The 18,367-nt window shown below is 24.8% G+C and overlaps 1 protein-coding gene across 1 annotated transcript; it reads right to left on the reverse strand.

Moving 5' to 3' along the window:
- Window positions 1–491: 491 nt before the first annotated feature.
- Window positions 492–17,673, reverse strand: LOC105360051 (sperm-associated antigen 6; the record flags this gene model as incomplete). Its single annotated transcript, XM_011496826.1, has 10 exons — window positions 17,564–17,673; window positions 17,231–17,493; window positions 16,959–17,169; window positions 16,705–16,883; window positions 16,470–16,643; window positions 14,404–14,556; window positions 14,168–14,317; window positions 13,918–14,076; window positions 9,213–9,358; window positions 492–633 (listed from the first exon to the last, which is right to left on the reverse strand). Coding segments are annotated over exons 1-10 (1,602 nt in total), but the record flags the coding sequence as incomplete, so codon positions are not given.
- Between the last annotated feature and the right edge of the window lie 694 nt (window positions 17,674–18,367).

Consider the following 18,367-nt stretch of genomic DNA (forward strand, 5'->3'; position numbering starts at 1 on the left):
AGCGTGATTCCACTTCTCCTCAAATATGTAAAGGATATCAGAAATATATGTAGACACAAAATATATAAATATATAATAATAATTCATACACACATACTGAAGAAAATATTACGAAACAAATTGATCAATTAATTTTCAATTGAGAAAAATTTTAAAAGCAAAATATTTACAGCAATAAATAAAAATTAAAACCTTATATAATTAAATAAAAATTATAACTTCATATAATTAAATAAAAATTAAAACTTAATATAATTAAAAAAAAATAAATATATATATATTGTCTAGTTGGTTAAAGGAAAATGCTATCTTTTTTGCATAAAAAATCATAATATATATATACTCCATAACTTATTTTATATTAATAACATAAAAAAAATCAAATTGTAATTATTTTTAATTTTTTTATTATTTTACTCATTTAGACAATAAAATATAACATTAAATGTTATTCATATTATAATTTATTTCCATTTTCATTTCATGTAAATTTCCTCGTTATTTTCATCAATAGATATACTTGAATCGCTTTGTTTATTTAATCTTTTACATTTTATTTCATTGAATAAACAGTTTGGTTGATACTGATCTACAGCTTCTAAGAGGCTATCAGGATACCCAGGGGAGTAGTATCTACAAAACAATTAATTAAAATTTTTTAAAGGAAATGTTTAACAATGATTATTAACTAATTTCTATTTATAAATATGTAAAAAATTGATTGTATCAAACAATTGAATGTCCAACAGTTATATATTCAAAGTTGATGAGTACATTAATTATAGTAATATAAAACTTATGATAGTGTAATTATCAAATGATTTAGTTGTAAACATGATATGGTGTTATGTTAATTCATGAATAATAAAAACTCTACCTAGAGGGGTGATTTAATCAAATGACAAGTTAAAAGCAATTAACATTATTTAAATGCATCAATTTAATTTAGAGAATGAAAATTTACAAAACTGTCTCAGCATTTTCGACTATTCTACTTTACCTTTAAATATATTGCTAGATGATTCTAGTACACTTCTTAATACCCGCAAAAATATAAATGAAGATTCTTGTATCATAAATTACTTTTATAAAAAAGTAAATAATTAATATAAAACAATAAATGAAACTCATTGCATTTAAATTTCTTTACATTACCTTATCTTATTTATGCCACAATGTAAAAATTTGTTAGTTTTCCAAGTTTTTGTTTTACATACATTTTATTTAAATTTATTAACAATCGCTTTCGATACAGTTAATGTAAATTTACTATTAATAATAAATTTTCCATGGCATATTGTTAATAATATTTTTAATAATTATTCATATTTTTTTATAATTGAATATTTTTAAATTTTTTAAATAAATTAAAAAATATCTTTATAATATTATATTCAAATCATTCTTTAGTTATAATAAATCTTTATAAAATAAAGTATTATAAAAGTTATATATCAACGTTATGAAACTTTAATATACGTGTTCTTAATCACTTGTTATTAATATTTACATATATATATATATATATGCATGTATAGAAATGTATATATGTATATAGAAGTATAACTATAATAAAATACATTTTTAGTAATAATTTTAAATTATAAGCTTATAAATATTTTTAAATATAACTGTTCGATAACAAATTTGAAGAATTTTTTTTTTGGTTTATATAAAAAGTGGAAATTAAATTTCAACACTTGGAAATTTTTAAATTTTAAATAATGAAAAGTGTAGCTAAGTGGAGAGGTTAATGCTTCAATTCAGTAATCGATACATTTGCTTTTCGTGCTGTTTATTGTGTTTTAATTTACAAATACACAATTATGATTTTACGTTGATGATCCGAATCGTTGAGATTTTGCTGTTCTTTAGTGGTTTTTTTACACGTGAAGGTAGCATGCACTGGAAATCGAGGTTGTAAGTTGTAAAACTTCGGATCCTCTTGGTGTAGCGAGCTTGGTGGAGGGTTACTACACTGAGAAGTGAGAGGTCGTAAATGTCTGGACACTTCTTCGTGTAGTGCTACGTGTTGGTGTTTTAATGTAGGTGTAGCATAGAATGTAGTGACGTCTTGATGCAGATATAGTGCAGAAATTGTGGCGCCTTGATTCAGAGTAGAGAAATAATATGTAGTGACGTCTTGTAATACAGTGTGTTTCTTCCAAGGTAACTCAAGCAAGTACTGCGGCGTCCCAGGTAAAAGAACGAACCTTGACTTGACGCGTGCTTGCTTTATATCGACGCGACAGTTTAGTTAGCTGGCAACAATGGATAGGTTTTGCTATGCGGAAGATTTATACAGGACTTTGGGACTAAAGCTTTAGAAGTTTCGGGAATTCTAGGAATGAAATCCTATTGGAAATCAAATTGGAATTAATTATAGCATTAAAAAAAAGTATAAAAAATATACAATTAAGAAAAGAATAAATAAAAAAATACTAAAATAGAAACTCACAACTACGAATTTTGAAATTAATAAATTTCAAAAAAATCATTTTTAAAAAATTATAAACAAGACTTATTAACAAAGATGAAAAATCTACATCATTAATCCTTTCATTCTATAATACGAATTATGCTTATTTTTCGCGTCATTCAAAGTTAGATGTGATATAACTGTTGTATTTTACGTTATATGATTAAATATTTGTAATAAGAAATATACCTAAGAGTGCTTTATTAAATAATTGGACCGTATCTTTAACATTAAATTAAAAATAATAAATTATTAGTTTAATCCTAGTTTCTTCAACTTTAAGACTTTTGATACATTATTTTTATAAAAGCATACTTATATAATAATAATCTAATTATGAAATATTTACAAATTTTCAATTAATATAATCATAATTACTCTATAATTTATAAATATTTTTGTGTAATTTTTTTAGAACTAAAAATATAAAAATATAAAATAATAATATTCTCCTTATATATTTGTAACTATAAATATAATTTGTAATAATTGTGCTTAACATATTTTATTGAAATTTGTATAAAGTTTTTTACTTTAATTGTATAATCTAACATTAATATCAATAAGTATTTAAAATAAATTAAATAAACTGTAGGACGCAATAAGTAAAAACAGTTTTAAACGTTTATCATATAAAATTATATTTTATTTTATCTACTTAATTTTTAAAGATTATCATTTAAGCATAATTTTTAATATTAGTATCTATTTGAAAATGTGTGTTTTTCTGACTCAAACTGCCAAGTTTGATAGCTTATTATGATTTGCCGCCCGCCCTTGCGGATGCTTAGGAAGGAGACATGTGGGAAGTGTTTCCAATCATACAATTTGCGCTTCTTCGTTTAATATGGATTATAAAAGTTTATTCACAATTACATTATAGTTATGTTGGAATTATGTGATGGACGTGTATATACTGTGTCTAATCACAAGGATTCAATTGCTTGAACTGATTCGGTAGTAAATAGTTTATCTACAGGAGATGTTTCTCGATGATGTTGTTCATTTTGTTAGAATCAGCAACTGATTATGCACACTCTTTTTAGTGAGTATGGTAGTGCTATACTAATAATAGCAAAATGCTTATTTTGTAAGGATTATCAATGTTTTATGCTTTACACTTGGTTTGTGTCTGGAAACAGACTAAAAACCCTCCCATTGATGGTGGATGGAAGGGTTGCTGGCAAGTAGAAGGGGCAATACAATTATTATGTTATTATGAGTTGAGTAGTTGTAGTGGGAGACTTGTGCTGGTAGGGGCAGCGAGTTGGTGCCGTCTTAGCCGCCGGCGTGGGGTGAGAGCTGTAGTGAACGGAGTGGTGGAAGAACGTCCGTGTAATATCACTGCTTGTGTACGTGAGATCAGATGTAGTCGTGGTATTGGTGCACGTTCGTGTGGTTGCTGCTTATGTAGTTGACAGGAGCTGTGGTCAGTAAGCCGTAAGAACGAGCGAAGTGTCGTATTTACGTGCGGGCGTGAGCCAATGAGTAGAGGTATAATGTAAGAACGAGCGTCTGCGTTGCTTACGGAAGCGTGGATGCCGGTATAGATGTGGCATCGCTATTAGTTCTTTAGGGCACAGCCTTGTAGGGTTCATTTGTTATAGTCGTATATGCGAGTTTTTCGGTTAGAAGCATTCTTCGAGTCCATTGGCCAGTGTTTACAAAACAATTGTTCGCGCGCTCATATCTCTCCCACTTTGTATTCCGCTTAAAACTGTTGTAATCCGTAACAGAGCGTGATGATTAAATTTGACCGTAGAATGGCGCGAAGTTTAATTCGTCGACACTCGCGCTGTTTGTTGCTCAAATTCATAAGCGTCCGAACTTGAACTAACGTGAGGGTTGCCGACAAGACGCCCTTTAGCGGGTGCGAACTTGGCGACACGTACTAGAATCTATTTCACATTGTTGCTCTGGGGAGAACTTCATTGTTCTTAGTTGCTAGTCAATCTCATAATCTCTGAATCTCAGAGTATGCAATTATTGTAGTAATAATACTACTTACGAAGACTAATCGTTGACTCGTCTCCGGACTTTGATATACGGATTGTTGTCGCTCCTCTAAGACGTGTAAGCACTGTTCCCTTGACAGCGTTAATGGACAATCCGATAAGTGGAAGTCGTCGCTCCTTTTGAACATGTAACGATGGTTTCTTGAACTGCGTTAGTGGACATAAGGGCATATGTCGTCGTGCCTCTAAGACGTGTGATCACAGTTCCTTTGACAGCGTTAATGGACTTCCACTTGACACTTATTTGAATAAGAACTATATCGAGAGTGATGAATATTGAAAAATGCGCCCCTTAAATACATTTGCTGACCATGAACTTCACTTGAACCCCTTCCCTTATTTTACGTCCAATCAGAGACTTCTCCCTTGCAGAGCGTGGGCAGCGCCTCTTGTGGCTTCATAGTTAATTAAGGGCCTAGTCGTCTCTTGGTCTTCATGGCAAGAACTCTCGTTACTGCTGACGCATTTGGCGACAGCATGACAACTTCTTGACAGCGGGAAGAGGGGGCGTAGGTCCGCTCGCACATAATGCTTGAAGTAATTACCGAGCGCAGCGAATTCGTACATATGCCTAACTGAGAGGGTTTTTTCGTGTTTATTGTATTGTTTTTCCAGATGTTTTATGATACTATTGCTAGACAGTTGCGAGCAAGAAAGTTTTGAAATCTAAACACAAATTTTACGATGTTTAACCAGATGTTATATTGCATTGAAAAAAGGTCTCGCAATCTCGAACAAATTCATATAATTTGAATTTATAATTATTATTATATATTATTGTTGTTATTGTTTTAGTACGTGTTACTGTTCTGGTTATTATAATACTGTCTAAAAATAGAGTATCCGGCGAGGAGGGGCAAGTATCTAAGATTAGGTGTGAGCTCTCAGATGTTGATAGGAGGATTGCAGGCTAGTGGATAAGATAGTACATGTATTCAATAAAAAGTAGTTTTGTTATTTAGTTTTGTTTTATTTATATAATTACATTAATTGAATTATAATGAGTTTTAGTTGATTGAGTGCTTGCTGTTCTTGATTTATATGTGTTATTGCCACTGAGCGATCACGTACGTCGCATATACAGGAAGAAGATGATGCCTTGCTGTTCCTCTATATGTAATACACGTGTAGATGGAATAATACACACAGAAGAGCGAGGTCGTAAATCCTGGCTCTTTTTTGTATATGAGCACGTGGCGATTGCTTGAATTGCTTGTATTTGTGTTTTGCAGATAGCTTTACGTATCTGCAGATTAGCGCGTATGGCTTGTTATAGTTATGTATTAATTAGGAATTGAACGTTACCTCGTAGTTCTGCACGTTGTGTTTAGCTTTTTTTGTTGTTTCTTGAATTTGCCTCGAGTGGATCCTTGCACTTTGATTGTGTATACTGTGCGAACTGATATTCTTAGTTCTCGATTCTCTTTTTTACTTCTGGTTGTGTATGTTTTATTATCTAGCACTCGTGTTGAATAGCATAACCTTTGCTTGATTAGCTTGGATTTTCTGATAATTTGACTACGTTTATTTGACTTGTTCTTTTTCTATTAGATAAGATAATATAAGTGATTGTGCCTTGTCGGCGTCGTCTTTTTAAAGCCTTCTCTCAACCACGCGGTCGGTGAGAATTCCCTCTCTTTTGGTGTTGCCAATCAGAACTGTCTTGTCGATTATGGCGTCGCCAATGAGATTTAGTCTTATTAGTGTATCCAATCAGAAGTCTTCTTTAGTTTATGGTATTTCTAATCAAGGCGCTTCTTGAGTGGTAGGGTCTCGCACCAGTGACTCTTTTCAAGATGGAGGTTCCAATGAGACCGGGTTTTGCTCAACTCCTCTCCATGACGGGGGACTTGATGTCGCGCTTTTCCCTATCGTCGCATGCATTTCTTATAATGATGCGCGTTGCGGTCGGTCAGTGTTGTGAAGGTTAGGTGTAGCGTGGTTTTTGAGTGGATCATCTGGCTTGTGTTTTTCAGACTAACTTTATGACTTGTTTACGCTAGATGTTTTATGACTTGTCGTCGATAGATGCTTTATGGCGTGGTCGTGTCAAATGTCTCGTCGCATTAGTTTTATGACGTGTTATTGCTATTTTGTTTTTGTTTATTCTCACCAGATGTGTTTATGAATTATATTTCTTTAGATATTCGAAGGTTGGCTGAATTGTTTAGATTTAGTTAATCCGGGGCGCGTTTGAATGTTTATTCCTTGGGTGGTCAACAGTTTGCTTTTTTCGGAACTCTTATCTCGAATTTTGCAGATGTCTAATGAGCTGGAAGTTTTCTTACATTCTCTAACAAATACGTATGACTGTTGTTTTTATTTTGATAATCATAATAATTATTATTTTATTATTATCACTAAATAAACGTATTATTTATTAACTAACGTTATAAGGATATTATAATTAACGTGCTAACGTTGTAAGGATTAGCGGGGAGAGCCGACCAAACTTATAAAGGGAGTATGGTATTAATTGTGTGGTAGTTATCCTCAATAGAGACTACTGGTATGCCTTCATATGAAGGAGGGTTCGATATCTGGTTTATGTAATTGACTATTTTCTTATACTGCAGTCAGCCCTTGAGTGATTGTTAATTGTTGCATACTGGAGAATTGAACGTGAGTCCTTGCAATAGCTGCACCGAGAGAGCGTATGTTGCGTGACTCTCTCTACTGTAGACTCCGTTTAATGGCGTCGCTAGGGCGTAGATGATTGGCTAAGACGAGTGACCGATTCGGAGGAATAACTGGCACGGTGTATTGACTGACTGCTGAGTGATAACTTAAGTTCCTTAAGTATCAGCGCGGTAGCTAAAGCTGGCAACAATATTTAGATGCTGCTATGCGGAGCTAGCCGCCTTGCGGAAGGTTCAAGAATCTAAGCTTGAGCTATTCGAGAATTCGGAGAAAGCAAATGTATTCGATTATTTTATACAATTTAATGTTCTTTTTATTACTTTTTAATTATTTTTATAAAAATGATAGTTGGATGTTTTAATATAATGGTAAAATATAAATGAGTGAAAGAATTATTAGTAATTCAATATTGTTAATAATTATTAATAATGTTTAACATTCTAAATTCATTAAAAAATATTACATATCCGTTATATATTACAATTGACGTTATTTGAAATATATATATAATTTTTATTATAAATTCGAACAACCCAATTATGATGTAATTAATTCATCACATTAAAGGAAAAAATTATTATAATATTATTTATCAAAAATAGAATTGTAAATTGTATTAATATGCATTAATCATAAACGTATGTAGATAATAGTTACGTAAATTAATGCATTTCAATTAGAATGATTTTCTAAATAATCATTGAAATACGTGGTTAAAATATAATTTTGCACCATGTTGAAGTATTAATATTTTAACTATATTGACACATAACAGTTTCAATTTAAATATGCAAAATAAAAAAAAATCAGGAAATTATCCTATAAAAACTGCTGATGATCTAATTGTTAATGTGCCTTCAATAAGTTATTCATTAGTAGTTTGGCATTTCATTTTATTTGAGTTCATTTTGAGAATTTTTAGATTATTGTAATTTACGGTATTAAAAAATTCGATTTGTTTTATAAAATGATTATTAATATTATAATGAATAATGTGTTTATTTAGCGTGTTAATAATATTCGTGAGCAAAGATATTCGTACATATATTACATTGTATATTACAATGTACGAATAATTTTGTATTAAATAGGTAATTAAATAATAAAAACAATTAGACAAAATGAGAGAATGATAACTAATAAGATTCAATTATAAATAATTAAATTTTTTACTTTGAAGCGAGCATACTCAAGATAACTAATTTTAGTATCTGCGCAGAATAAAAAACACTGCAATTTCACTAGTTCTACAAATCCCAACATAACATTTAATGGTTACTAGGCAATCGCATACGATCAGTTATGCTATTATTATATCTAAATAATAAAACAATTAAACATTACATGCCACTTTGTTATTTTTACACTAAAAAGAACTTTTACATTTAATCGTTTAATTCTAAATACTTTTTTCTTGCAATTAATGTCGTAAGTATTTTAAAGATTTTAATCAATATAAAAGTTTTATAAGCCAAGTAGAATTGTTCGTAATTATCGAACTTGTGTACCCTTAGAAACAATATAATGTATTTGTATTATTTTGTTACATTATTAAACATTAATGTATTTTTAAAATAATTGTTAAAATATTTTATCTGTAATATTTTAATAAAGAACAAATGATATTAAATTAGATAAAAAATACAATTACAAATATATTATGATAATAAAATTTGAGTGCAATGTACACTTTTTCTAATGAAATTTAAATTATAAATTATCAATTAAAGTGCAAATATAACAATTTTTTATTGAAATTAAAAAAACCTCGTTAAAATTATTACATATAAATAATATACTTTATCTTAATTCCTTGTATATTATATATTACGGGATAAATATTTAAATACAAAATAAGTTGTAACCTATTAAATTAATAAATAGTTGATAAATATAAAATTATTTGTACACCTCAAAATATTGTCTATGATACATAAATAAAAGTATGTAATCATACTTTTGAATAATATAAGATAAAAATAATTAATACTGTTTATAGAAGATAAATAATTTTTTAGATTACTTAATTATATTAATAATACATTTTCAAAGTTTTTGAAAATAATAAAAAGATTAACCTGACAATTTCTTCAGGGAAACAACAGTTTATTATTGTTATATATTCTGATAAAATTGAATTCGGATCTGTTTGAATTTCTTGAATTTTTTTTAAACTCCCTGTTGTTACAAAAAGCCGACGTGCTTTAGCATCATTCGGTAAAATCTGTAAAATATAAATAAAATATTTGTGATATTTTTATGATCATCTAAATGAGTTAATTTTATTTCTTTTAAATCAAAATAAAATTTTTCATAATTGTATTTATAAATATAAAGATCGTATTATAATCATTTCAAATAATTGTTTTTAAATATAAATTAATTTATTATGGACCCTTTATAATTAATTTTATTTAGATATATAATTCTTACTTTTCTATTTTCTGCATCATTATTCTACAGTGTTTCTGTTTCCTCCTATTGATCAGATGCTATAATTTTTCTATCTTCATTCTTTTTTGGTTTCAATAATAAAATTTTATATTTTGTTTTAGCGAATTAGATACATGGAATACAAACAACACAGTTACATATTACAGTTGCAGTTATTTGAAATATATATATATATATATATATATATATATATATATATATAATTTGTATTAATATGCATTAATCATAAATGTATGAAGATAATAGTTATGTAAATTAATGCATTTCAATCAGAATGATTTTCTAAGTAATCATTGAATTATGTGGTTCAAAATATAATTTTGCACCATGTTGAAGTATTAATATTTTAATTATATTGATACATAACAGTTTCAATTTAAATATGCAAAATAATAAAAAATAAGGAAATTATCCTATAAAAACTGCTAATTATCTAATTATTAGTTTGCCTTCAGTAAGTTATTTATTAGCAGTTTTGCATTTCACTTTATTTGAGTTGATTTTGAACATTTTTAAATTATTGCAATTTACGGTAATAAAAAATTCGATTTGTTTTATAAAATGATAAATAATCAGCAAAAATTAATGCTAAGTACAGGAGATACAAATATTCATCAATCCGCTACCACAAAACCATCAATAGTATCTATACCTAGTATTGATTCAGATGTTAGTGATCGACGCGATGTCAGAGAAGCTTTATATACAGGCATTTTCAAAAGACATAGAAAAACGATTCTGGTATTCGGAAGCTTTCTTAAAATGTTAAAAATGAATAGGAATATAAACAATTATGCTAGCATTAAAGCTAATGATGAAAATGATGAATAATTTGTTAATAAATTTATTTTTAAACAATAAATTTATATAAAAAACTATAACCTATTTTAAAAATAAAATTACAAAATTTTCATTTTATCCTGTATAAAATTTAAATTAGTATTATTCATTTTAAAATTACAATATTTGAAATACTATATTTATGAATATATATCATATTCATTTTAGTTTAATATAAAGTATTTTACTCCCATATATACAATAATGTCTACTATATTTTTATACATTGATATGGTAAAAAATTGTCAAGTGAAATTAAAAAATTAAATTACTAGAACTGCTGATTACACTTACTCAGATTTCTTGAAGTCAATTATAGTTTTAAACTGAAATTAAAGGCAATACACTTTCGTAATATGAATTAAATTATATAAGATTTAAATAAATATATAATTTCTTAAAAATTTTACATCAAAATTAAAAAAATAGATTTAAAAATACAAATATCTTAATTTACACCTTTTCTTGATAACAAAATATTAATAAAATTGAAGGAAACTGTAAATTGTAAATAGAACAATGCATTTATTTCATAATTCTAAAATCAAGTTAAATTTACTAATAATTTTTTTTATATATTATTATAAAATAATCAAAATTGCATTTATTTACTAAAAAAGACATTAAAAGTTATTATTTAGAGATACTTAGTTTAAAAAATTTAATTTATTAAGAGGTATAGGTATATCTCAACGTATATATATAATATCATATAAATATAAATTATTTAATATAATTTCTTAAATAATGTATTTTATAAAAAAAATTTATATTCTAAATATGGTGTAAAATATTACAATTGCAAAATTCTTTTCGAAAACATTCTGGTAATAAACAAAATAATTTTTTAATTTTATTTTGTCATATTTACATATTATACCGAGAAATAGATATGAACTTTATATTATAATTTATTTTTGAATTATAGAATTTAATGACCTTTATAATGAAACAAATGTATTACAAACATAAATAGTTTAGATAATAAATTTTGAATTGTGATATTTAAAATATTTTGTGTCTATAATTTCACCACAAAATTTACAGAAAATGTATACAATATTCTAATCTGAAATTACATGCGTAATTACATGTATCATATACAAGAAGTTTTCTATTTATTCTATTAATAAATAAAATAATCTTAAAACTATGTAAATAAATTATAATTTTACAAAATTTTTGTAATTAGAGAAATATGATAAGTTATATAAATTGCTTTGGATTTGCATAAAAAAAATCCTATTTTTTAATCTGTAGTTGTTTTTTATACAAAAATTTGAAAATATACTACTTTTAATAAATTTTGATACCAAGGATTTTTATGGAGATTTGTGAATATTAAAAAAATATCAAAATAATATATGAAATGTAAATAGCAAATTTACACTTTTTAAATTATGAATTATGTCAGTATAATGTATTTTATCAAATATTATTTTATAAATATTTAAAAATTTTAAATTACATTAAAATGAATGTTCTAAATCAATTTAATCTATTGTTATTAATTAATGTAATATTGCAAATCTGTTAAAATTAATTTTTATATAAATTAGAAATGCTAGTTATAAAATATATATCTACTATAAATAAATAGTTATATACTTATTTCAATACATTTTAATCAATTAATAATTTATAAATTAAGATTTTATTACATACATTTAATACAAAAAAATTAATCAGTTTAAAATTTTGTTAAAAATTCAGTTTTAAATAACTGATAGAATTATATTAGTCTAATATATTAATTAACTTTTTCAAACAAACATTTTTATAGTTAAGCAAAAACTAAAATCTCGAACTATTTTACAAAATACATGAATAATAATAAATTTAAATAACTTGAGTTGAAAACACATAAATCAGATTTGGTTCATTGTATCACTGAAAATTACCTTTACATAATTAAATATGGAGTACTTATGACTTTTGTATATATTATATATACTTTTATAAATGAACATTTATATAAAAAAAATATATCATAATGAATTAAAATTTAAACATATCAAAATAAAAATCTAAAGAAATTAAATATAAAGAAAACATATATAAAAAGTAAATGAAAAGAATAAAAATATTATTATAAATTAATTTTTTTAATTAAATAGTATCTGCAATAATAGTAGAATATAAAATATTGAAAGCAACAAATAAAAAAAGTATAGATTAAATAATGATAAAGAAATAATATAATTTAATTTAAATTAATTTTAAAAACTATATAAAGGTAAAAATAATTATCAACGTATACAAACAAAAATAGTATCACTGAAGAATGAACAGGTAGAGTATAAAACAATAAAACAAGGTATATAAAAATTAAAAATTATTTTATAATAATCAGGTTATTATAAATGGATATAGAAATATATAATAAACATTAAATTTCTCAAAAAGGTATATAATATGACAAATTATAAAAATTAAAAAATAATACCATATAAAAATAAAGAGTTGTTTTAAACTTATACAAACTTAAACATACTTGTTTTGTTTATTTATTTACAAATAATTATTTATATGTAATACAATATATTTAATAAATTAAATGACAATTAAATGTAGGTAGCTGTACTATTAGGAGAAATAGAACTCACAATATCTAATCTACAATTCTAACCTCGAGACCTTGAGACCTCGCGAAATTAGTTAAAGATTCTTAATAAAATTAAGATAAATAAAAAAATCCAATTTGATAAAATAAAAAAGAATTAGAATCACTGCACTGTACACACTTGTTTTAACTTATAACATGGAACTATAAAAATAAATCTATTTGCTTTAGGATGAAATAAAAATTCACAATGGCGTTGTGAAATGCATGGATTTTCACTGATTTCGATCTTTACATTCTTTCATTTCTAAAACTACAAACATCTATTTTTGTTGAGTTACATTGAATAATATTACCTTATTTAATTGTCCAGTTTGCAACTTGATAGCAAATTATAACATCATTACTCTAACTATTATTTGTATTATCAATATTAATAAATTATAATTGCTATTTTTCTTTGGATCTTCATTGCAAAGTTGGTAAATGATATACTCAATTGGTAAAACTAATATCTTATTCATTTAGAAGTACTATTTAGTGCAACTTTTAATTTTTGATGAGAAATTTTAATTTTTTACTGCTTCAATTGCTTATTTATAAAATTTATAAAGATGGTCATTCATAAATAAAAAGTTAAAGTATTTTTTAATATTTAAATCATCATAATATTATTCATTAATATCTAGTGATTATATAATTTTATTTACTTACTTATTTAGTAGTTCAATTTATGTTTGAAACTCACTTTCAAAATTTACTCACAGAGTGAACAATTTACTTACAATAGATTTTGTTAGCATTAATTATTAATAATTTACAAAGTTAATACAGTATTTTAGACTATCGAATTTGTTAACGATTCATTTTTAATTTTGTCTTTCATTTTTATTATGTATTTTATAAACATGATAATAAAACATTACCTTACTAAATTGTCCAAGAATATATTTAAGTATATTTGACGGGGCATCATGTAACAAAGGTTCCAAAGCTTCAATATACAAGCATTTTTGCAAAACTTGTTTTAGTGTTATCTTGCATTTGAGTCTTAAATCTTCAGAGTTTCGTGAATTTGTGTATAACTAAACATTAATATTAACAAGTATTTATATAAATGTATGATAAATCATAAATATTATCAATATACAATTTATATAACTAAACACAACTTACTTCTATTATAAAAGTTAATACATTTGCAGTGGCAACAGCTTGAGCATGCTCGGCTGAATGTTTACCTATTTGTCCTAATGCCCATACTACAATAGCTAGAATATGATTTTCATGTTCCGTCTCCAAAATAGCCGCAAATTGATTGATACTCTATTCAATGAGAATGTATAAATTAATGTATATATAGTAATTTTTTAAATCATAAATTTATATTTTATTTATATATTAATAAATACCTTCAGTTCAATAACAGTTAATGCCAATTGATCTGAATGACCAGCAATATATCCAAGAGCAATTATAGCAGGTAATTTAGTTGAAGAGGATTTACAATCAATCATTTCAACAAGAAATTCAATACCTCCCAAATTTGTTATAAGTTGAGCAAGCTTTCAGAAAAGTAGGTATAATTATTAATAGATTATACAGAAAATGATCATAGAAAATATTCTGTGTGTAAATGTATCATCATTTTTGAAGAAAAAAATTAGGTACATATATCACTATTACAATTTCGCCAGAACTTTAAATATTATTTAAAGTTTTTGGTGTATTTAATATAAAAGCATACATATAAGAATTTCAATTTTTTTTAAAACATTTTTTTATTTTTAAATTCATTCTTTAAATGCGTATATATATATATATATATATATATATATTTATAGGCATGCTTTTAAAGTTTTTTTTAAATAAACTATCAGATAAATTTTGAAATAATAATTGATGAAAAAAATATTCTAGATATCAGTATAATTGTTTATATTATAATTAAACTTTATTTTGATAGTTACTTATTTACAACTTCTTTTAGAAAATTGTCTATATCCTTTGTTCTTTTAAAAAAAATTATATTTAAATTATTAGGTATTGAAATCCCAATTTCCAAAAAGACCAGAGATGGCGAATAGAATTATAAATTTGTAAATATATTATAAACTTTAATAGACGTTTTAAATATAAATTTTTAATTAAAACCAATAGTAAATTGTAATATATAAAATTTTTATGGCATGATTGCAATAATCATTCAAATTTCAATAACTATTCATCGCAGCAAACAATTTTATTTAATTATTTTTAACAATTTCTCCGTTTTATTTCTATAATAGTAACATTTTACTTATGTAGGCTAATATAATATCGTTTGAAGGGCGTAGGGAAACGTTTCGTGATACCCTCTCCCAGAAAAGTATTACGCAAATGCTGTTCTATTTTTATAATTTATAGTAAAAAGCTATCGTAATTAAAATTTATTACATACATCAATTTATAACTATAATAATAATCAAAATTATTGTACATATATATATATATATATAACTTCAGTTATTAAATGATCTACCAACTAATAGTCATACCATGATAAAAACAAGCATGAAATTATTTGAACATTTTATGAATTTAAATCTTTTCACAATAAAAATTCGAATAAAAGCAAAAAGAAAATGTTGTTATATAAATAATTTTTATCCACTTAAATATACATGTGCAAAGGGGGAGAGTATTTAAAAAATAAAATAAGCTAAAACTAAAAATAGAAAAACAGTGCTAGTTAAATGGAAAAAATTAAGTCTTATAAAAGACTAGGATAAATAATAAAATAGAATAAAAATACATAAAAATATGGTAACATATATAAAAAATTATAATTTTATTAATTAAAAACTATTTTTTGACTGTATCTTAAAAATGTATTATATACATACTTATATTGTATATATTATTATATATAAGATATGTATAAGAATGTAATTTAAATAACTATTAACTTAAGATTAAAGAACAATATATTAAATAAAAATAATTTTATTCAGAAAGAAAAATGATTAAATTGTTTAAAGTTACTTAATTTTGTTTTAATATTATTAATTAATTAAAATTTTAAATCTAACAAAAATATACATTACAATTAGGACGTATATTTAATTTTACAAATTATAAGTATTTTTTTCAAAGTATATATTTGATTATTCATATTCTTATGTTCCATATAAAAAGAATAATAGATTTTATGAATAATATAAATACAAATTCACAATAATTTATTTGTTCAATTATTAACTTTTTATGTACATATATTATTCAAATAAAATCAATACAATTATTATAAACTTGAACAAATTTTTAAATCAATTTACAAAGAATATTTGTACCTTAAATTATTTACAATTAGTATTTAAATTATTAATGTCATTGAGTTACAAATATAAATTTCCAAGTAATTAAAAAGAGTACAAATACGAGTACATATATATTTATATATATGTTAAATAAGTGTGAAATATAGAAATTCACTTACCTCAACAGTATGTTTACATACTTCTTTCGTTAAATTTGCTGCAGATTTTGCAATATTGTCATCTACATGTCTCATTAAATAAAAAGTTTCTGGAAATACTTGTGCCTCCATAACAGACTCTGCTAACTCAATAGAATGTTTTGCTATACATCCAAATGCAGATAAAACTTGACGCTATTTAATAAATTATTAAATAAATAATTAGGATTATTTTATAATATATGCCAAAGATTACTTTTAGTTTTATATCTGGATTCAACATTGTTTTTGCTAAAATTGGAACAGCACCAGCATCTACAACTATTTGTGCTAAGTCAGTAGTATGTTTACTAATATCACATAATGCTGAAGTGCTAACTTGTTTCAAACACAGTTGTGATTCTTGAAGACAAAGTACTAACAGTGGAACAGTTCCTAGAAATCCATTTAATACATTTTATGTTCTTCAAGTAATATTTTATTTATAAGATTTTATTATAATAAAGATACCGCAATCAACAGCTGCTTGTGCTAAACATTTATTATGTTTAGAAATATATCCAACAGCCCATGCAGCGGCCTCTTTTATTCCAAGATTAAAATCTTCCAAACATATAGCCATTGCTTCTAAACCACCTTCTGATACTACTGTAAGTGCTATTACAGGAGAATGTTTAACCAAAGACCGCAAAAGAAATAAAACGGCCTTTTTATAGAATTCCTAAAAATGTTTTTATTAGGCTTATAAAAATATTGTAACTTTTTATAAATATTCTTCCTACTGTTTTTTTATTAATCTGTTTCAGCAACTGAGGTAAAATATTTTTTTGTAAAATAGCTTCAGCTATTTTCATATTATGATTAGCCAATCGTCCAAGAGCAATTGTAGTAAGCTGTTGAATTGACGGGGTAACATCCCATAATAAAGGGCAAAGTAAATTTAAAATACCAGCATTATCCAAATATTCTGCATTGTGACGTTTTGAAGCAAGATCTGTTATCGTTTGAACAAACTGCATTCGTGCTTTTTGATACTGATCAAATACTAATATTTGTCAAGGTTAATAACCATAAGTTTATTTTATTGTTAAAAATACATACATTGTGTTGATTACCTTGTAAAATAAAACGAGAAGACATATTAAAGCAAGAGGTTTTATTTCTGTGTTTACGTTTTTACTATTTCAATTGTTTAAGTAAATAGTTTAGATTTCTATAGTATTAATAAGAGATTTAAACAAATGATCTAATAAAATATTATAAAGAGAAGTAATTCTTTTTTTTTAAATTATTTGATTAAATATAAAATACATAATAAATTGTAGATTAAAATAAATTTATTAAAATGCTTTTTATATTAAATAAAATTTAAATCATTGAAATTCAAACACATACGCCATGACAGTTACAGAACTATATTCTAATATTTTTTTATTAGCTTCCATTTAAAAATGATATAATGACATTTATTATTAAAATAATCTTTTATATATTATTTAAGAATTTTAATCTCATGATAATAATTATAGTATAGAATTAAACAAATACATCGATTATAAAATAATAGATTTTTTGTGATTTACAGTCATTCTGGTTTATATATATATGCATGGAAATCCTGTTACGTACAATTATTATAGTTCTTCAAAATTTGTACAAAATTAAATATTGATATCTAAGTATATGTTGTATTAAAATTACCCATTCATTTAGTATAATACATTGTTCATGAATAAAGACTTTTATTATATTAAATTATTGGTTTAATAATTACATAATTATTATTGTTTATGTTTTGAATATAAACAGTTCAATATATTTAAAACAATTTTGTTATTAATATTTTTTTAATAAAATTTTGTAACAAATATATTTTCATAAATATCTTTCTAATCTACATTATTTAAAATAAACTTTCC

Source organism: Ceratosolen solmsi, unplaced genomic scaffold, assembly GCF_000503995.2.
Source record: "Ceratosolen solmsi marchali unplaced genomic scaffold, CerSol_1.0 scaffold29, whole genome shotgun sequence".
Classification (NCBI taxonomy): Eukaryota; Metazoa; Arthropoda; class Insecta; order Hymenoptera; family Agaonidae; genus Ceratosolen; species Ceratosolen solmsi.